General features: G+C 40.0%; 1 protein-coding gene across 11 annotated transcripts in view; it reads left to right on the top strand.

The window, feature by feature from the left end:
* Window positions 1–21,791, top strand: part of LOC308490591 (uncharacterized protein) — a 29,013-nt gene continuing 7,222 nt past the window's right edge. The window contains exons 1-6 of one of the 11 annotated variants that reach the window (XM_081033054.1): window positions 1–257; window positions 1,806–1,932; window positions 2,337–2,433; window positions 8,843–8,948; window positions 9,485–9,511; window positions 11,864–21,660. In XM_081033054.1, the coding sequence (XP_080889180.1) occupies window positions 12,073–14,421 (2,349 nt within the window). In that variant the 5' untranslated portion in view covers window positions 1–257; window positions 1,806–1,932; window positions 2,337–2,433; ... (1 more) ...; window positions 9,485–9,511; window positions 11,864–12,072 and the 3' untranslated portion in view covers window positions 14,422–21,660. Of the gene's footprint in view, window positions 258–1,782; window positions 1,933–2,336; window positions 2,434–8,842; window positions 21,661–21,791 lie in introns of those variants that run through there. The other 10 variants (XR_013992236.1, XR_013992238.1, XM_081033056.1 and 7 more) reach the window with 10 other exon arrangements.

Below are 21,791 nucleotides of genomic sequence, written 5' to 3'. Positions count from 1 at the left end.
GGGACTTCCAGCGTCTTCTTCGTGGCGGTTATTCGTTCAGTGTCCGGGTGTCAGGTGGGGACAGAGGTGACGGGACCGAGAAAGCACAAAGGAGTCGTGGTCCCCGCTGCACAGACGCAGTTCTAAGGCTCGTTGATGACGCCCGCTTGACCGTGTCAGGGCCGGGACAGGGACCGCGGTGTCCAGCATCCTCCTTTCCTTCTTGGCTCCGCCCACAGAATCCGATGGCGGCGGCCGAGCTGAGGGGACCCGCTCAGGTGAGTCCCCCAGGCCCTCACTCCACCCGAACCCTAAAGCCTCCGGTGAGGAGCTTCGGCTCATGTCCTGCATCCTAGGCCACGGCGTCCAGAACGGGGAGACGCTCGCGGGTGACAGACATCCTGTGTGACGGGGTGTGGCAGAGGGTTACAGATAGAGGGACTGGCCCTGTAAAGATGTGGAGGGACGACTGAGCTAGGAACCTGGGGTCCGCTTTCTGCCTGCAGAGAACAGAGAGTGAGAAGGACTGGCAGGGACGTTGTACCTTCATTCTGAGGGTCCTGGGAGCCATGGAGGGTTGTGAATTGAAAAGGCACAGGCAGTGTTAGGGTTTTAATAGCTTTCTAACCGGTTCTCAGAGGACAGACAGAAATGGGGGTGATGAGGACAGCGAGGCACGGAGAAGTAGAGCCCTGTGTTCAAGGTTACAGAGCTGGTAAGAGGAAGCTCAGAGGACTGAAACACAGAGGTTAGTAAATTAACCCCAAGTCAACAGGTTCCAGGGTCGGGTAGGGATACAGCGGAGATCTGCATACAGGGACACCAGCCCTGGTAGGTTTTTTCTTCTTACAGGTTCTGAAGGTTGAAAAGCACTCAGGAAACCTATGCAAGGAAGGAAAGGATGTCCCAGTCCCACACTGGGTGCTGACACTACCCATATGGTGTTTGGGATTGTGGTCTTGAGAATTTCCTTGCTGTGTTCTCAGATCTTGGGTGTGGGGACTCCAAGTCCTGGGTCCTGAGTGCAGGACAAGGGTAAGGTGCTGTGGAATCCATCAGGGGTCTAGGATGGTACTGGATGGTGTTTGAATTTGTCAAGCACTGTCTAGATGCCATGTGCCAAGTACATAGGTGAGTGTAGGGCAGTGCCTGTAATGTAGGGCAGGGAAGTAGCAGAGCTGTGGAAGTGGAACTGTGGGGACTGAATATGTTAAGAGAGGTAGAGTCTACAGAATGGTGTTCATACCGTGTTTCCCCTAAAGTAAGACCTAGCTGGACCATCTGCTCTAATGCATCTTTTGGAGCAAAAATTAATATAAGACCCGGTCTTATTTTACTATAATATAAGACTGGGTCTTATCTAACACAATATAAGACCAGATCTTATATTAATTTTTGCTCCAAAAGATGCATTAGAGCTGATGGTCTGGCTAGGTCTTATTATTGGTGAAACAGGTTATGTGTAGGTAGTGTGAGCTGATGGCTCTAAGGCCCTGGTAGTGAGGAGCAGGTGAAGCATGAGCCCACCTTTGGCTTTGTCTGGTAGATACAATCTAGGAGATCCCAGAGGAATTGCTTTGCGGGAGGGATGGGGCTCACAGTTTGGATGGCGTCTGTGTGTTCCCCTGCCTGTTGTTGCTGAGGGCTGAACATTGGTTATGGGACCCTGAGAAGAGAGCATCGCATATATTACCGACACCAGGGCGTCTGGTGTCTCCTCTGAAGTGGGGAGCTTTGGAGGAGGATGAGTGTGGGGTAGATGTGTGAGGTGATGGACTGTGGGTTCTCAGACAAAGTTTATAGTTTTTCTGTCCCCATCTTGACAGGATAGTATGACTTTTGATGATGTGGCTGTATTCTTCTCCTGGGAGGAATGGGTCCTCCTTGATGAGGCTCAGAGACGTCTGTACCACGATGTGATGCTGGAGAACTTTGCACTTATATCCTCACTGGGTAAGACTCACAACCTCCCCAGTGACTGAACTAGGCTCTGTCCTGCCTCACCTTCCTTTCCCCAGGTGGTGCTCTTTCTGTTCTTACAGGTGGACCATAGGCACTGCTTCCTTCTCTAGCTCTCTGGGTGGTTGCTGTCCTTGGTAGGGCTGGGGGTTTGCATTTCCCCATGCCCCCTTTCCCCAGGGGGTGTTCTGTCCTCATGCATGGGCTGTGGGCACTGCTTGCTTTCCCAGTTTTCTGGGCGGTTGCCGTTCTTGGTAGGTCTGGGGGGTTTGCACAGCCCTCTTCTCTCCTGCAGCCCAAATAACTGCTGTACCAAACCCACATAGGGAAGGATTGGAGGTCAGTAGTCTTGCACTGAGACTAATGCGTTGCACCTTGCTTGCTCCCTCTTTGTCCAGGTCAAGGAATCCAGACCCATGGCACTTCTGTGTCCCAGGGTTTGATCTCTTCCTTTAGCTGATATTTCTTAGGGTATGCCTATGCCAGGAATTGCAGGTATTGTCATGGTTATTACTTATTTGGACCATGGGCTGTTTTTCAAAACCCTTCTGCATGGTTTGTAGTGTTTTGCTTAGATCTCTTTTTAGTTTTTGTTCCAGTGTTGTTGATCTATAAAATTGCATGTGTTTAAAGTGTACAATGTGATGATTTGATGTATGTATATATTTTGAACTAATTGCCATAATCGTTAATGAATATTTCCATCACCTGATATACCGTGTTTACCTGAAAAATAAGACCTAGCTGGACTATCAGCTCTAATGCATCTTTTGGAGCAAAAATTGACATAAGACCCGATATTATATCATATTATATTATAAAGACCTGGTCTTATATTAATTTTTGCTCCAAAAGACGCACTAGAGCTGATGGTCCAGCTAGGTCTTATTTTCGGGGAAACGTGGTAGTTACCTTTTTCTTTTTTTTCAGTAATATTGCTTAAGATATACTCTTCCAGTAAATTTTAAGTATAAAATACAGTATCGTTAACTATAGTTACCATGTTGTACATTAGATCCTCGGAACTTACTCATCTTATAACTGAAGGTTTATCCCTTTTGACCAATAACTCCCCATTTCTCCTACCCCTTGTCCGCTGTCAATCTACTCTCTGTTTCTGTGAGTTCAACTTTTTGTTTATTTGTTTGTTTACATTCAACATATAAGTGATATCGTACATTACTTATCTTTCTCTGACTGGCTTATTTCACTCAGTATAATGCCCTCTAGGTTCATCCATGTTGTTGCGTATGGCAGGATTTCCTTCTTTTTTTAAGGCTGAATAATATTCCAAGGATGTGTGTGTGTGTGTGTGTGTGTGTGTGTGTCTGTCTGTCTGTCTGTCTGTCTGTGTGTGTGCCCCCTTTTTAAATCCATTTATCCATGGATGGACACTTAGGTGGTTTCCATAGCTTGTGTATTGTGAATAGTGGTTCAGCGAATGTGAGAGTGTAGATTATTTCTTCCACATTCTAATTTCATTTCCTTTGGATATATGCCAAGAAGTAGGATTGCTGGATCATATGGTAGTTCTAGTTTGAATTTTTTTAGGAGCTTTTATATTGTTTTCAACAATTTTTTTACAAATTTACATCCCTACTAACAGTGTACAAGGGTTCACTTTTCTCTACATGTTTGCTAACACTTACTTCTTGTCCTTGTGATGATAGCCATCCTAATAGGTTTGAGATAATAGCTCATTGGGGTTTGGATTTACTTCCCCTGATGATTAGTGAGAAAGAGCAGTTTTTCATTAAAATTTTCCTGTTAGCCACTTGTATATCATCTTTGGAAACATGTCTAATCAGATCCTTTGCCCATATTTTAATCAGATCGTTCTTTTGCTCTTGAGTCTTATGAATACCTTATATTTAAAAAATATTACCCCCTTATTAGATACATGGCTTGCAAATATTTTTTCCCATTCTGTATGTTGCCTTTTCATTTTATTGATTGTTTCCTCTGAAATATTTTAGTTTGATGTCATACCACTTGTTTATTTATATTTTGCCCCCTGTACTTTTGTTGTCATATTAAAAAAAAAAATCATTGCCATGGTTACTGTCAAGTAGCTTATTCCTTTTTTTTTTTTCAAGGGGTCTTACATTTTCATGTCAGTCTTTAATCCATTTTAGTTAATTGTTAGTGATGAAAGATAGGGGTCCAATTTAATGTTTTTGCACATAGGTATCCAGTTTCCCCAACATTATTGAAGAGACTATCCTTTCCCGATTGTGTGTTCTTGATGCCTTTGTCAAAGATTAGTTCACCATATATGCATGGGATTTTCTTCGAGCTCTGTATTCTGTTCCATTTTTCTGTATGTTTGTATGCCTATACTATACTATACTGTTTTGATTACTACATGGTGTGGTCAAAAAATACAGTGAATGTTTAAATTTGAAAAAATTTATTACAGTGAAAGACACATTGCCATTAATCCTTCTCAAAATACTCCCCCTTGCTTCGAACACACTTATCCCATCATTATTGCCACTTTCTGAAGCAGTTCTGGAAGTCCTTTTTTATGATTGTCTTAGTTGTGCTGTTGTGGCTACCTCAAAGTCCTAAATCAATTCAAAACATTTACCTTTCGTGGTCATTTTGACTTTGGGGAAGAGCCAGAAGTCACACAGTGCCAGAACTGGTGCCAGATCCAGTGAATAAGATGGATGAGGACACACCATGATGTTTCTACTTGACACAAATTGCCATACCAGAAGCGATGTGTTACATGGAGCATTATTATGATGAAGGATGAAATAAAGACACTCATGAAAGAAGACTTCCATAACTGCTTCAGAAAGTGGCGAGAACGATGGGATAAGTGTGTTTGAAGCGAGGGGGGAGAGTGTTTTGAGGGGTATTATGGCAATGTCTTTTACTGTAATACATATTTTTTAACCTAAACATTCACTGTATTTTTCCATCACACCTTGTATAGCTTCATAATACAGTTTGAAATCAGAAGTGTGGTACATTCAGCTTTGATGTTTCTCAAGATGGCTTTGGCTATTTGAGGTCATTTGTGGGTCCATGTCAATTTTAGGATTCTTTTTCTATTTCTATGAAAATTTCCATTGGAATTTCAATAGGAATTGCATTTAATCTGTACATCACATTGGGTAGTATGTACATTTTAACAATATTAATTCTTCCAATTCAAGAACATGGGATATCTTTGCATTTATTTGTGTCTTCAGTTTCTTTATTGGTGTCTTACAGTTTTCAATGTCCAGATCTTTCACCTCCTTGGTTATATTTATTCATATGTATTTGCTGGGGTTTTTTGTTTGTTTTTTTTTCTGCCAGTTTTATTTAGATGACGTATTTTATGGTTTTTGATGATATTGTCAATTCAATTGCTGTCTTAATTTATTAAAATACTTCATTGATAGTGTATAAAAATGCAACTGATTTTGTATATTGATTTTGTATCTTGCAACTCTACTCAAGTTGTTTATTCTAATGGTTTTATGCTAGGTCATTTAGGGTTTTGTATATTTTAAGATCATGTCTTCTGCAAACAGACAAGTTTTACCTGTTCTTTTGTGATTTTGATGCCTTTTGTTTGTTTTTCTTGCCTAAGTGCTCTAGCTAGGACTTCCAGTACTGTGTAGAATACGAGTGGAGAGAGAGGGTATCCTTGCCTTGTTCCTGATTTTAAAGGAAAAGTTTTTAGCTTTTAACTTTTGAGTATGATATTAGTGTGGGCTTATTGTATATGGCCTTTTCATGTTGAGATACATTCCTCTCTATCTACTTTGTTGAGAGTTTTTAATGGGAAATTATACTAAATTTTGTTAGGTGCTTTTTCTACCTTTATTGAGATGATCATATGATTTTTATCCTTCATTCTGTTAATATGGTGTATCATGTTTATTGATTTTCATATGATGAACCATCCTGGCATCCCAATTTATCTATTTCTTCCAGCTTGTTGTCATTTAATTGTTCATAGTAGTGTCATACAACCCTTGTGTTTCTGTAGTATTGCTTGTTATATCCCCTCTTTCATTTTTGATTTCATTTATTTGATTCTTCTCTCTTTTCTAAGTTAGTCTACCTGTGGGTTTGTCAATTTTGTTTCTTTTCAAAAACCAGCTCATAGGTTTGTTGATATTTTTTTTCCTAGTCCATGTTTTATTTCATTTCTGCTCTGATGTTTGTTATTTCCTTCCTTTCCTAGATTTGGGCTTATTTTGTTTTTCTTTTTCTAATTCATTGTGGTGTAAAGTTAGGTTGTTTATTTGCAAATTTTCTTTTTCTTTAATGCAGGCATTTATTGCTATAAGTTTTACTCTTAGAACTGTTTTTGATGCAACTCTTAAGTTTTGGCACATTTTGTTTCCATTTTCCTTTGTCTCAAAATGATTTTATTTTTCCTTTTGGTTGTTTTTTCCTTAACCCACTAATCATTCAGGAATGCATTGTTTAATGTTCACATATTTGAGAAATTTCAAGCTTTTGTCCTGTTACACGTTTCTAGTTTTAAACCTTTGTGGTTGGATAACTTTCTTGATATGATTTCAGCCTTCTTAAATATCAGACTTGTAACCAAACAAATGAGGTCTGACAATTAAGTTCGCGAAATCATCCTAGAAAAAGTGCTACATACCTCATTGCTGAATGTCACTACAGTCAACTTTGAAGTACTCCCCATGGGAAGCTATGCACCAATGCCAGCTCCCTTCAAAGCAGTTTTGGAACTCTTTTTCTGGAATGGCCATCAAAGCTGTCATTGTATTACCCTTGATGTCCTGAATGTCATAAAAATGTCTTCCTTTCAATATTTCATTTATCTTCAGGTAAAGAAAAAAGTCACTGGGGGCCAGATCAGGTGTGTAGGGAGGGTGTTCCAATGCATTTATTTGTTTGCTGGCTAAAAAGTCCCTCACAGATAGTACCGTAAGAGCTGGTGCATTGTTGTGATGCAAGAGCCATGAATTGTTGGCGAAAAGTTCAGGTCGTTTTCCTCTAACTTTTTAATGCAGACTTTTTAGCACTTCCAAATAGTAAACTTGGTTAACTGTTTGTCCAGTTGGTACAAATTCATAATGAATAATCCCTCTGATATCAAAAAAGGTTAGCAACATCATTTTGACTCTTGATTTGTACTGACGGAACTTTTTTGGTTGTGGAGAATTGGCTGACTTCCATTGTGCACTTTGACACTTTGTTTCAGGGTCGTATAGGTACTCCCATGTTTCATCACCTGTGATAACATGGCCCAAAACATCGTCTTGCCTCTCCAAAAGGTCTTGTGAAACTTCAATTCTCCTTTGCTTTTGTTCATAAATGAGCTCCTTCAGGACCATTTTTACACACACCTTTCTCATGCCAAGATTTTCAGTTAAGATTTTCCTGTTTCTCTATCAATGTTTACTTGGTCTGCTATGCTTCTCACAGTCAGCTGACAATTTTGACGCACAATTCGATGATTTTTTTGCAATGTTTCCATTAGTTCTGCTTGTTACTGGCTGCCCTGACCTCTCTTCTTCAATGACATGTTCTCTCCCCTTAGAAAAACGTTCACTCCATTTGTACAATGCAATTTTTTTCATGACATTATCCCTGTAAACTTGGACTAATATGTCCTAGATTTCACTTCCACTCTTGCCAAGTTTAACAAGAAATTTAATGTTTGTTCATTGTTCTAATTCAGACATTCTCACAATGGCACACAAAAACATACAACAACAATAGTGAATGCCAGTCAGCAAGACACCGCCACACGTTGACACGAACACAGCTGTGAGACACTGATACACCAAGGTTATGAAACATTACTGAGCTGTTTGCACAGTTGTGCCAATGTAAGCGTATGGTGGCAAGTTCACGAACCTTATTGTCAGACCTCATATGATCTGTAGAGAATGTTCTGTGTTCACTTGAGAATGTATATTCTGTTATAGTTGGATGGAATGTTCTATATATATTTGTTAGACCAAATGATTGGTCTCACATGTTGTTCAAGTCAGATATTTCGTTATTGATTTTTTTGTCTGAATGATCTACCTATTCCTGAAAGATGAGTATTGAAGTGTGCTCTTATTATTACATTTGCTGACTTTTCTACATTCCAGTCTGTTAATATTTGCTTAATATATTTAGGTGCATTGATCAATATTGGGTGCATATATACTTGTAATTGTATCCTCTTGAATTGATTGTTTTATCATTATATACTATATTTTGCTGTGTATACTGTGCTCCTGTGTGTAATGCTCACCCACTTTTTTGGTCCAAACTTTCAGGAGAAAAACTCTTTTGTTTTAATTTTTGAATTGAATTTTTTAATTCAAATTATTATTTGTTTACATTTAGGTATTTGTTTTTTGTATTATAAAGGAACTTTAACATTTCTTTTTTAACATCTTATGGGACAAGAAGTGTTACAAGAAATGTTACAAGAAATGTAACAAATAATTATAAAACAAGAACAGATACAAGGTACAAGAAATTTTATGTATCAGTAACAAATTTATGATATTTATGCATCATAGATGGCCAAGAACTCTTTGTCATTGTAAGTTTGATGTAAGTTCAACAAAACCGATTATTGTATTCCAGGGAGTTATTTTGCATATGGATATTGTTATTGATTCCTAGAGTTACATTTTAACTCATAAGCATAAATAAAAGAATGAAAAACATTTATGCGGAATTAGTACTACCCATGTACAATGCACATTCTTATTTTTCCCTCACAAATTTGGGCAAAAATTTTCTCATTATACACAGCAAAATATGGTAATTTCTTTGTCTCTTGTGACAAGTTTTGCATTAAAGTCTATTTTAACTGGTATAAGTATAGCTGTTTATAAGTATATGCTACTCTCTTTTGATTTCCATTTGCATGGATTTTTATTTTTGTTTTTTATTTTTATTTCTTTACTTTCAGCCTATTTCTGTCTTTAAAGCTGAAGTGAGTCTCTTGCAGGCAACATATAGTTGGGACTTGTTCTTTAATCCATTCAACCACACTTGTGTTTTGATTGGAGAATTTCGTAAGTATTTGACCATTCCCATCTTGTTCATTTTTGTCTGGCTGTTTTGTAGTTCCTTTGCTCCTTTTTCCCCCTCACTTGCTGTCTTTTTTCATTTGGTCATTTTCCATAGCAATATGCTTTGGTTCCTTTACTTTTATTTTTTGTTTATTTACTGTAGTTTTTTGCTTTGTGGTTACCATGAAGTTTACTTAAAATATCTTGGAGTTATAACAGACTGCTTTAAGCTGATAACAACTTAATATCAGTTGCATACAAAAAGTACCTTTTTGGTATCCAACCCATCTACATTTTATGTTTTTGGTGTAACAATTTATTCCTTTTTATATTGGTTAACCATTAATGAATTATTGTGGCTATAGTTATTTTTACTCATCTGTACTCTTTTTAAGTCATTTATAGTAGAGTTAAATGATTAATGAACAACAATATTACAGTATTAGCATGTTCTGAATTTGACTATATACTTACCTTTATAAGTCTGCCTTATGTTTTCATATGTTCCTCTGTTACTAATTAATGTCTTTTCATTTCAGCTTGAAGAACTCCCTTTAGCCCTTCTGGTAAGGCAGGTCAAGTGATGATGAACTCCTCAGGTTTTTTGTTTTGTTTTGTTTTGTTTTTTTATCTAGGAAATTCTTTATTTCTCCTTCATTTCTGAAGGACAGCTTTGCCAGGTGAAGTGTTCTTAGTTGGCATTTTTTCCCCTTCAGTATTTTGAATTTATCATCCACACTTTCCTGGTTTGCATGGTTTCTGCTGAGAAATTTGCTTATAGCCTTATGGGGGTTCCTGTATATGCAATGAGTTTCTTTTCTCTTGCTGGTTTCAAAATTCTTGTCTTTGATTTTTGAGTTTTATCATAATATGTCTGAATGAAGATCTCTTTGGATTGAATATTGGGGACCTATGAGCTTCATTTATCAGGATGTCCACATCTCTCTCCTGATTTGGGAAGTTTTCAGCCAATATTCCTTTAAATAAGCTTTCTCCCTTACTTCTCCTTGTGACTCTTCCATATTGCAAACATTATTTCCCTTGATGACATCCCATAAATTATGTAGGCTTTGTTCAGTCTTTTTTCTTTTCTGACTGGATGATTTGAAGTGACCTGATGCTAGGTCACAGATTTTTCTCCTGCTTCATCAAGTTGGCCATTGATGCTCTCTATTGCATTTTGTCATTTTATTCTTTGTATTCTTCAGGTCCAGAATTTATTTTTAACTTAATTTTTGAAAATTTTCTGTCTCTGAATTTGATTTGTTCATGAACAAGGTCTGACAATGAAGTTCACGAAATTGTTGCAACAATGTTGCTAACCGTTTTTTGATATCAGGGATTATTCATTATGAATATGTACCAACTGGACAAACAGTTAACCAAGGTTACTATTTGGAAGTGCTGAAAAGGCTGCTTGAAAAAGTTAGATAACCTGAACTTTTCGCCAACAATTCATGGCTCTTGCATCACAACAATGCACCAGCTCACAGCACTATCTGTGAGGGAGATTTTAACCAGTAAACAAATAACTATTGGAACACTCTCCCTACTCACCTGATCTGGCCCCCAATGACTTCTTTCTTTATCTGAAGATAAAGGAAATACTGAAAGGAAGACATTTTTATGACATTCATGACATCAAGTGTTATACGACCACAGGTCTGATAGCCATTTCAGAGAAAGAATTCCAAAATTGCTTTGAAAGGTGAACAAGGTGCTGGCGTCAACTTCCCAAAGGGAGTACTTCAAAGTTGACCGTAGTGATATTCAGCAACGAGGTATGTAACACTTTTTCTAGGATGAGTTCATGAACTTAATTGTCTCACCTCATATTGTTTTCCTGATTTCCCTGAGTTGTCTCTTTGTGTTCCTTTGGAGCTTTTGTAAACAATTCTTTTCAGTTCTTTGACCAGCACTTTGTTGGCTTCACTTGCTGAAACTTATTTTGCTCCTTTGGTGTTGTCATGTTTTTTTGATTTTCTATGTTTCTTAAAGACTTTTGTTGACGTCTCCACATTTGATGAATCAGTCACCTCTTCTTGCCTTTTTGGGCTTGTTTTAGTCTGGAACGTTCTTCACCTTGGGTTGGTTGCAAGGTCACTGGTCTGCTGAGGTGTGGCAGTTTGGGCTGAGGTTGCGGGGGCAGGCATGTAATCACCACAGAACTCTGTCAGCTGAGGTCAGGGATGGCAAATATTGTAGGGATTCTGAGTAGCCAAGGCTGCAAGGTAAACTCTCAGGTACCAGGTTGTGTTGAAGCTGGGTAGGGTGTGGCATCAGGACTCTGTTCCGATATAACAGGAATGTTTCCCATGTAAACAGTGTTTTGTTATCATTGCCAGTGCCACATCCCATGTCTACTTTTCTTTTCTCATTGTTGTTACTTTAAAGACTAGTCAATTCTACTTCTTTGTCATTTTGACTGTGATTTCTAGCCCATGAGAATTTCCACCTCTCTGGACTTCATATCTCCACTTCTCTTAGCTCTTCCTCTATTGCTTTGTAACATTGGTCCACATGTTCCATGAGATAAATATCCTTAAATTGTCCTTGAATAGCAGCAACTCTTTTTTCATTGGTTTTTCCTGGATTTGGACATATGCTTCTAAATAGCCTCACATCATCAGCAGAAAAGATTCTCCTGGAATCCTTTGGCAGAGGAACAAGTTTTAGAATATACCTGTCTTCTTTGTGTCACACCCTATCCTTTTGTCCTTTCCTTGGTGAACCCTCCACCATTCTTTAGCCTAGAGGCACAATAATGCCAAATAGCCATTTCTTCAACCAGATTTCAACTCCCTTTATTAAAAAGCATCCCATAGACTCATGATTAGCTGTGACAAATGCATATTTGTGATGGGGTCGCCCCTTCTCTATAGTCAACATGTACTTCACCAGCATTTATTTGCATCCAGGTTGCTGCTGTGGAGCAGAGGATGTAGATGCACCTTTTGAACACAGTGTTTCTGTCAAAGCTTCCCAGGCCAGCACCTCCAAGGCAGCTCTGTCATCCCAGAATACCCACTTCTGTGAGAGTTGTGGTCCAGTCTTGAAATACATATTTCATTTGGCTGAGCACCAAGGAGCACCACACATTCAGAAAGTGCCCGGGTGTGTGGTATGTATGAAACAATTCTGTTTTAGTGCAAATTTCCAAAAACACCAGAAGCAGCACCTGGTAGAGAAATCCTGTAGAAGCAGTGTGGACAGGACCATGTTTGTGAAGAGCTGTAAATTCCATGTTTCAGAGAAACCCTTTACCTGTGCAGAAGTTGGGAAGGACTTCCTGGCCACCTCAGAACATCTCCAGCAACAGACCAGGGAGGAGCCAAACAAAATCACCCAGTGCTGGGCAACTATACAAAACAGAAAAAGTCATTTCACCTGGGGAGAATGTAAGAAAAACTTCAGCCCCAGACACTTACATATTCGGGACCAGGATGTCCACACTGAAAGACAGTGTTTTGTGTGCCATGAATGTGGGAAAACATTCAAGTACAAATTCTCATTAGTGGATCACCAGAGAGTCCACATTGGTGAAAGGCTTCATGCACATGGCAAGCATGACAAATCTTTTAGGCGAACCTCAACCCTCAATCAACATCGAAGAATTCATAATGGGACAAGGCAGTACAAGTGCAACAAATGTGGCAAATTCTTTAACCAAAAATATGTACTTGTTTATCCCTGGAGAAGTCACACTGGAGAAAATTGTGACTTGTGCCGTGAATGTGTGCAATCTTTTAGCCATAGATCCATCCTCATTCGACAACAGACAGTTCACACTGGAGAAAGGCGTTATGAGTGCACTCAATGTGGGAAATCCTTTAGACGAAAATTTTACCTACTTGTACACTGGAGAGTTCACACTGGAGAAGGGCCTCAAGAATGCAGTGAATGTGGGAAATCTTTTACCAGTAGTTCAGTAGTTACTTTACACCGGAGAGTACATACAGGAGAAAGACCTTTTGAGTGCAATAAATGTAGGAAGTTTTTTACCAATAGCTCAATACTTATTCTACACCAGAGAGTACACACAGGAAAAAGGCCTTATGAGTGCAATGAATGTTGGAAATCGTTTAGCCATCAATCTTATCTCATTCAACACCAGAGAGTTCATAGTGGAAAAAGGTCTTATGAGTGTAGTAAATGTGGGAAATCTTTTACCTCTCGCCCTGGCCTCCGTTATCATGAGAGTATTCACAATGGATCAAGGTCTTATGAGTGTAGTGAATGTGGGAAATCTTTTACCTCTCGCCCTGGCCTTCGTTATCATGAGAGTATTCACAATGGATCAAGGTCTTATGAGTGTAGTGAATGTGGGAAATCTTTTACTTCTCGCCCTGGCCTTCGTTACCATCTGAGAGTTCACACTGGAAAAAGGCCTTATAACTGCACTGAATGTGGGAAATCATACAGCCAAAGGTCCAACCTCATTCAACATCAGAGAGTTCACACAGGAGAAAGGCCTTATCAATGTAGTATATGTGGGAAGTGTTTTACATCTAGTTCTGCCTTTCATTATCATAAGAGAGTACATACTGGAGAAAGGTCTTATCAGTGCAGTGAATGTGGGAAATCTTTTTTATCTTGTTCCAACCTCAGTAATCATGAGAGAGTTCAAACGGGAGAAAAACCTTATGAGTGCAGTGAATGTGGGAAGTATTTTACCTCTAGTTATGCCCGCCATGATCATCAGAGGGTTCATACAAGTAAAAGACCTTATGAATGTACTGAATGTGGGAAGTCCTTTAGAGCAAATTCTTACCTCATTGAACACTGGAGAGTTCATACTGGAGAAAAGCCTTATCAATGTAGTGAATGTGGGAAATCTTTTTCTTCTGGCTCTGGCCTCCGTTATCATCAGAGTGTTCACACCGGGTTGAGGCCTTATGAGTGTAGTGACTGTGGGAAATCTTTTCCCAAGAGCTCAGCACTCATTCGACATCGGAGAACTCACACAGGAGAAAGGCCTTATGAGTGCAGTGAATGCGGGATGTCTTTTACCACTAGGAGGAAACTTTGTTATCATCAGGGCGTTCACACTGGAGAAGGTCCTTATGAGTGCAGTGAATGTGGGAAGTATTTTACCTCTAGTTATGCCCGCCATGATCATCAGAGGGTTCATACAAGTAAAAGACCTTATGAATGTACTGAATGTGGGAAGTCCTTTAGAGCAAATTCTTACCTCATTGAACACTGGAGAGTTCATACTGGAGAAAAGCCTTATCAATGTAGTGAATGTGGGGAATCTTTTTCTTCTGGCTCTGGCCTCCGTTATCATCAGAGTGTTCACACCGGGTTGAGGCCTTATGAGTGTAGTGACTGTGGGAAATCTTTTCCCAAGAGCTCAGCACTCATTCGACATCAGAGAACTCACACAGGAGAAAGGCCTTATGTGTGCAGTGAATGTGGGAAATCCTTTATCCAAAGACATCACCTTCTTGTACACCAGCGAGTTCACACAAGATAGAGGCCTTATGATTGCAGTCAATGTGGAAAATCCTTTAGGGATAGTTCCCAGTTCAACTAATATAGAAGAGTTCACACTGGAGAAAGGCATTTTTAGTGTGGTGAATGTGGGAAATCCTTTAGCCATAAATCTGACCTTTATTAACACCAGAGACTTCATACAGGAAAAAGGTTTCATACATGTAGTGAATGTAGGAAATCCTTTACTTGTATCTTTGGACTTCATTATTACCTGAGCATTCATACTGGATGAAGGACTTAATGGTGTGGCAAATGTAAAAAATCCTTTACCCATAGCTCATCACTGTTCCAACAGGAGAAAGGACTTATGAGTGAAGGGAAGGTGGGAAATCCTTTTGCCAAAAAATCCACCTCATTATTCTACATTGAAGAATTTTCACTGTAGAAAAGCCTTAGATGTGCAATGGAATGTGCAATTTTCTTGTTCAGTGTAAGGATCCTAGAAGAAACCATAAGAAGCCATCTGAATTTGACCTCATACATCCAGTTTTTCACAGTTGGGAGATTACCCATAAGTTTTAGTGAGGTGGGAAGCATGTGTGGTTATATTGCACTTTCTAACTTGCCCAGGGCTCTTTCCAGATTTTTGTCACTGACACTTTCTGTTGTCAAAGCCATTTTGCTTCTACCACCTGGCAGGTCCCCACAGTTTGTATCTGTCTCCATTCCAATGTGCTCAGGGAAGCTGATCTCTCATGTATTGGAGGAAATTAGGAGTAGTCTGAGTCCCTTGGAGTTCACATTCCCTTCTCTTTGACTAGCTTAGGCAGGAACCTGACCCATTGTTGGCAGAGATAATATGTGAGTTTGGCAGGCAACTTGGAGAGGACAGCATTATTCAGGGACATATTCTCTCATGAATTTTTTTCAGCTTTCAAGTCACCAACCGAAACTCTGCTGCATATCACTTTGGTTTCTACAATACGAATGCCTTACTGTTTAAGTCTTATTTCTGTTTACAGTGTGGGATGTTTTATTTTGGTTCCACAAGTGTGATGGGTGAACAATTTTTATGGGGATCTCCAGCTTTGTGTTCTTCATGGGGGACAGTATGACGGCAGAAAATAGCTCACCAGTTTTTGCCAAATTTACATTCCTGCCAGTGTCCTAGGAAAAACTGCAGGGTTTTCTAGTCCTCACTGGAAGCCTGGATGTTATGAGTTTTAGGAGACTGAGGAGGGATCAGAGTTGACATTCTCAGGTGCTTCTTGGAGCAGCATGAATTTTTTCCCTTGTTCATGGGGGATATCTTGGGATGTTGAAGGGAATCCCTTCCACAGGTTCTGCAAAAAACTGTGTGCTCTGATGTTCACAATTTCATGGGTGATGATCACTGGTTATAAGACCATAGGGGTTCAGGGAAACCATAACTGCCACTGAAACAGCACTTGATTAGTAGGTATTACAGGACACTAGCCAATTTGATGGGATGTGCCTCTTCAAAAATTAATTGACAAATGTTTCTGTAACTGTGACTGTGCAGGATCAGTGTGTACACAAACCTCAGGACCTCTAGGCAAGTTTATCTTGTGTAGCTGAAGTCTTTGTTAGAGAAAATAAAAGTTTTAGGGATTCCTATAGCCTCTCAGTGATGATCACCTCAAGGCCATTATTGCACCGGTAAGAAAACAAAGATAAAGCAAAGTCTAGGGATGTGGCTCTTGTGAAACCCATCTGGAATTCCTGCTGACTGAAGTAGAGATGTCCTTTATTATTAGCTAATGTTTGCTGCCCCTGAGATAAGACTGACCCTCAGAGGGCAATAGGAGAAAGGTGGTGGAGTCAGCATAAGATTGCCAAACCTATTTCCCAAAGAGTGGGACATACAAATTTTTTTTTTACCTTGAGCCATTTTTAAAGCTTTATTAAGGTATAATTTACATGTAATAAGCTGCACATATTTAAAGTGTTGTATTTGATAAGTTTTTACGTACATATGATGCTGAAACCATCATAGTCATGATTTAGTCATGGTGATGACTTAAATCTGTCACTGTATTTTTGCTTCATGTTTGTTTATAGCTCTCCCTGCCCTTTACAGCCCTCCAAATAACCATTGATTTATTTCCCCTTAGTATAGATACCTTTGTGTTTCCTAGAATTTATATGATGATAATTATTACATTTACTTTTTTTCTGATTTCCTTTATGTTGCTTGTTACTTTGAGATTAATTGATGCACAGGGTGTGACAATTAAGTTTGTGAAATTGTTGCAACGAGGTTGCTGTTTTTGATATCAGAGGGATTATTCATTATGAATTTGTACCAACTGGACAAACAGTTAACCAAGTTAACTATTTGGAAAAGTGCTGAAAAGGCTGCTTGAAAAAGTTAGACAAACTGAACTTCTCACCAACAATTCATGGCTCTTGCATCACAACAATGCACCAGCTCACACAGCACTACCTGTGAGGGAGATTTTAGCCAGTAAACAAATAACTATTGGATACTCTCTCTATTCATCTGATCTGGCCCCCAATGACTTCTTTCCTTACCCGAAGATAAAGGAAATACTGAAAGGAAGACATTTTTATGACATTCAGGACATCAAGGGTAATATGATGACAGCTCTCATGGTCATTTCAGAAAGAGTTCCAAATTTTTTTTGATGGGTGCACTACCTGCTGGCATCAGTGCATACCTTCCCAAGGGGAGTACTTTGAAAGTGACTGTAGTGATATTCAGCAGTGAGATATGTAGCACTTTTTCTAGGATGAGTTTGCAAACTTAACTACCCAACCTCATAAGCTCAGCTCGACTTTATTTTTTGTTTTTGGTTATACCGTGATTGGTTTGTCAGTGCATTTCTTTAGGGACATTTGAGCATTTCCATTTTTTCAACTGTTTTAAATCTTGTACAAACCTATACATACAGCTCTTAATATAGATATATGTTTCATCATTCTTTTGTCAGTAGAGTGTAATGTCTGAGTCATTTTTATTTTATTTTATTGGGGAATATTGGGGAACACTGTGTTTCTCCAGGGTCCCTGAGCTTCAAGTTGTTGTCCTTCAATCTAGTTGTGGAGGGCACAGCTCAGCTCCAAGTCCAGTTGCCGTTTTCCATCTTTGGTTGCAGGGCGCACAGCCTACCATCCCATTGGGGGAATTGAACCAGTAACCTTGTTAAGAGCTGGCACTCTAACCAAATGAGCCATGCGGCCATCCCTCCAGCAGCTCCACAGCAGCTCATTGTCTTCAATCGAGTTGTGGAGGGTGCAGCTCACTGGCCCATGTGGGAATCGAACTGGCAACCCTATTCAGAGCTCATGCTCTAACCAACTGAGCCATCGGCTGCACTATCTGGGTCATTTTTGAAGAAACTAACAAATGATGATTTGAAATGATTGTACCTTTCTGCATTATTTTTAAATTAAAATTTATTGGGGTGACAATTGTTAGTAAAGTTACGTAAATTGCAGGTATACAATTCTGTATTACATCCTCTATAAATCACATTGTGTGTTCACCACCTGTCGCGTCAAGCACAACACAGGCAGTAAGCGAACAAGAAGGGGCAGCGAAAGGTTAAGAAAGTAAGAAACAGAAATCAAGAAAGTTATGAAATGGGGGCCAAGGGTCTGACAGCCTCAAAGGACTGAGAGCCCCGAATCGGGCCACCTGTGGCTTTTATTGATGCACACACAAGAAAGCAACATTGTTTTCTCCAAGGTCTGTGAGTTTCACACATTATACTAAGAAACTGATTTGAGCTAATTGCCCTTGCCTGCAAACAGCTGAACCATCAGTTTCAGGATGTACCTCCCTAAGAGACAAAACCTTTATGCTGAAACTTACTGAAATGGATAGATGGAGAACTGATGTTATTACACCATTGAATCTCTTCCCAAGCAGGTTGTGGGAAGAAATGCAGCCACAAAGGCAGAAACTCTCCTTAACTGGGGGAAGATGGGGGTCTATGCCCACCTCTATGAACCCCGTCGGTTCTCCTGCTCGTCCCCACTCAACTGTGCCTGGCTTGAGTTGTCCGTACCCCCGCCCCCACCGTGGGGAATCTTACTCATCATTGGCTAACCAGCTATCCTCTGGGGCCAAACGGAGACATGAGGTGTAAGCACAAAGGTGAAGCAAAGTCCCTGAAAGGATTAGTCTCACAGACTCTCCTTTCTTTAGGGGTAGGTACGAGGGGACAGACAGGTAGGCTGCTGAGTGACAACAACCACCCAGAGCCTTTTTGCCTTCTTATCAGCAGTTTATGAGAGTTCCATCTCTCCACATCATTGTGAATACTTGGTTTGGTTTAATTTTTATTTTATTTTTTTAGTTTCAGATGTACAAAACAACATGATTAGACATTTATACCCCTCACAACGCGATACTCCCTCAAGCCTATTACCCCTCTGACATTGTTGCCATATATCAGAAGCAATGTGTGACATGGAGCCTTTTCGTTGTGATCAGAAAATACAGTGAATGCTACTGCCGAGTGCCATCCAATGGATAGGCAGGGATCTTCAATAGGGGAAGTGGTGCATTGAACCTTAATAACTGTGTGACAAGTTTCTTCTTGCTCAGTGCAGTCAGATGTGAGCTACGGTTGAAAGAAGTGTGTTAACCTGTGTTGTAAATCATCCTCCATCATGACAGCACTCTGTCACACATTGCTTCTGGTATATGGCAGTATCTGTGAAATAAAAACATTACAGTGTGTCCTCCACCTTATTCACTGGATCTGGCACTGCAATTTTTGGTTCTTCCACAAAGTCAAAATTATTCAGGACATCAAGGCAGTCATGACAACACAACTAAAGACACTAAAGAGGACTTCCAGAACTGCTTGAGAAAGTGGCAAGAACAATGGGATAAGTGTGTTCGAAACAAGAGGAAGTATTTTGAAGGGGATTAATGGCAATGTATCTTTTACTGTAATTTTTTTTCATTTAAACATTCACCATATTTTTTAATCACACCACGTATTTCTGTTTGCTCTTTTATTCTGTTCTTTACATTTCACATGTAAGTGAGATCATATGGTATTTCTCAGTCTGACTTATTTCACTTATCCTCTGGGTCCATCCATGTTACTGGTTTATCATTTTTAATTTAGCCCTTTTAAATAATATGTAGTGGTGTCTCACTATTGATTTCATTGCATTTCCCTAGGGATTCCTGAGTTTTTCGTGGGTTTATTTGCTACCTGTATGTCTGGTAAAATGTCTGCTAATCTTTTGCCTATTTTATGAACTTCGGTTTTCCTCTTCTTAAACAAATAGAATAGTGAAGCGACAAAGATGTATATTGGAATTTCACTCACTTTTTAATACATGAGTGACTGCTTAATGGATTGTTTCGAGTATTGGAAGAATATATTCTTTTTCAAAAATTTTGTGCTGTGCACATGTAATGGAGACATAACACCATACACTTCTAAGATTATTCTGTGTTATTAACACATTCTCCATCTGTTTTTTAAGTCCAGACATTCAGTAATACAATAATGTCTTGATTTGTATTGTTTATTTGTTTTCTTGGTCTATCTGGTGGATTAGAACAGAGGGCATCAGGATAGCCTGGGCATTCAAAGCCTGGAGGGGAGAGAAAGAGGAGGGCAGTGATCAGAGTCCCCAAGTGGCTTGAATTTGAGTCTCAGATCCTCAGCCATCACTGGAGCTTGAAGGCAAAAATGGGGATAAGGAGTGACCCCACCCCTGGGCTGTTGGAAGAGGTGAAGAGTTGAGTTGCCCATTCACTGTGTAGCATCTGTGCCTGTGGTTTCCACCTGCATGTGGTGACCCAGGGCAAGGCACCCCTCTGTACCCTGCAGGCAGGAGGGGGCTATAGCGTACTGAGGTCTTAGTATGGGGTCCCCACTAGGGAATATAAGTGACTCACTAGAGCTCCTGGAGGTTCTGTTGGCTGACTGTGATATGCAGGTGTTGATGGCACTTGCCTTTGCCTCTGTGAGGATCAAGAGAAGTAACAAAACACAGCATTTGCCAGTGCCAAGATTCCAGGATTTACTTTTTGAGCATATTCTCTTTAATTCTGTTTAATTAAAGAGAAGCTCCTCTGGAGCTTCTCGGGTGTAACTGAAACCAGCCCCCATACATAGAGGGCAAGGAAAGACCAAAGAAAGAGGCAGACTGGATTGGGTGTGTGAAGCCCTCTCCTGGGGCAGGTGCTTGGTGAGGCCCAGGAAGGCTCAGGTACTGCTGCTACTGCTGTTTTTATTACTGGAATTATCATGATCATTTCTCCCTATTCCTCTGACATCCCAAAGCACTTAACCTTCTAGTCTGCCCCACAGTCCTCACGGGAATACCATTGTCTGTCTCATCTCCAGTGGCTTTTCCAGGGGAGGATTTTCTCTCAGCCACAACTGCATTATGTCCAACGGTCACATCCTCCTCCCTTTGAGCCCAGCAGAGAGCTCAGGCATTTGGTACTTGGAGGTGATGCTGGAAACCTTTGGGCTCGTGGTCTTGCTGGAGAAGTGGTCACTTTTTCATACAGGGAATCTGGAAATGCTGGTTGAGAAACAGAATAATGCTCCCCTTGCCTCCTCCTATCTCTCACCATGTTCTAAACCTTTGTCCTCCTTTCCAGTCTCCCTGTGTCTAAATCAGGGATCTTTGGGTGGAAACAGTCTTTCTAGACACAAACCCTTGCCCCTGTGCCCAGCATATTGGGTCCTCAGTTTGAGGTCCATGTTCTAGATACCACAGAAAGGGAGCTGACTGGCCCAGCCTGGTTGGGTCAAGTGTCCCCATAGCCCAGTCAGAGAGTTCTGGGTAATGGGCTGTTCTCAGAAGAGATGGTAAGTCAGGTAGTAACCCTGGGAATACATTTGCCATCAGTGTTCCCCACTGATCTTCCTAAACACAATAGCAGTAAAAATGCCTCTAGAGGCTGCACAAACATTCCTTGTTTCCTATGTTTTGAGCTATGCACCTGCACTGTTTCAGGAAGTTTTTTGAATGTCAACTGTACAAATAATGTCCCACATAGTCTGTCAGCAAAAGAATTTATTCAGGAAAAGAAAAAAAACTGTAGCAGTATGAGAATGCTCAGCTCCAGTTACCCACATGAGCATTCTGCTTTTAGATAAGATGACCGATTTATATATCGGGCAGTAAGAACCAAAGAGTTTAATAAGCAGGACCTCTGGACTAGAGAGTAACAGGAAGCTCAGCTCCACCTGTAGACCTCAGCTCCCTGATCAGTTGTCTTAAAGTCCCAGTTCATCTTTTTCAAGAGGGTACACAGATAGCATGTGTGTACACCCTGAGAAAACTCATCCTTTGCCTTTCTGTTTCCTTTTGATTGTCAGGAGAAAGCCTTATGCTGAATCCTTAATGCCTCCCTAACTTATAATTTCCCTTTTTTAA

The sequence above is a fragment of the Rhinolophus hipposideros genome (genome assembly GCF_964194185.1).
Source record: "Rhinolophus hipposideros genome assembly, chromosome: 21".
Lineage (NCBI taxonomy): Eukaryota > Metazoa > Chordata > Mammalia > Chiroptera > Rhinolophidae > Rhinolophus > Rhinolophus hipposideros.
Note: the sequence above shows the minus strand (reverse complement) of the source record. Positions and strands in the feature narration are given on the sequence as shown.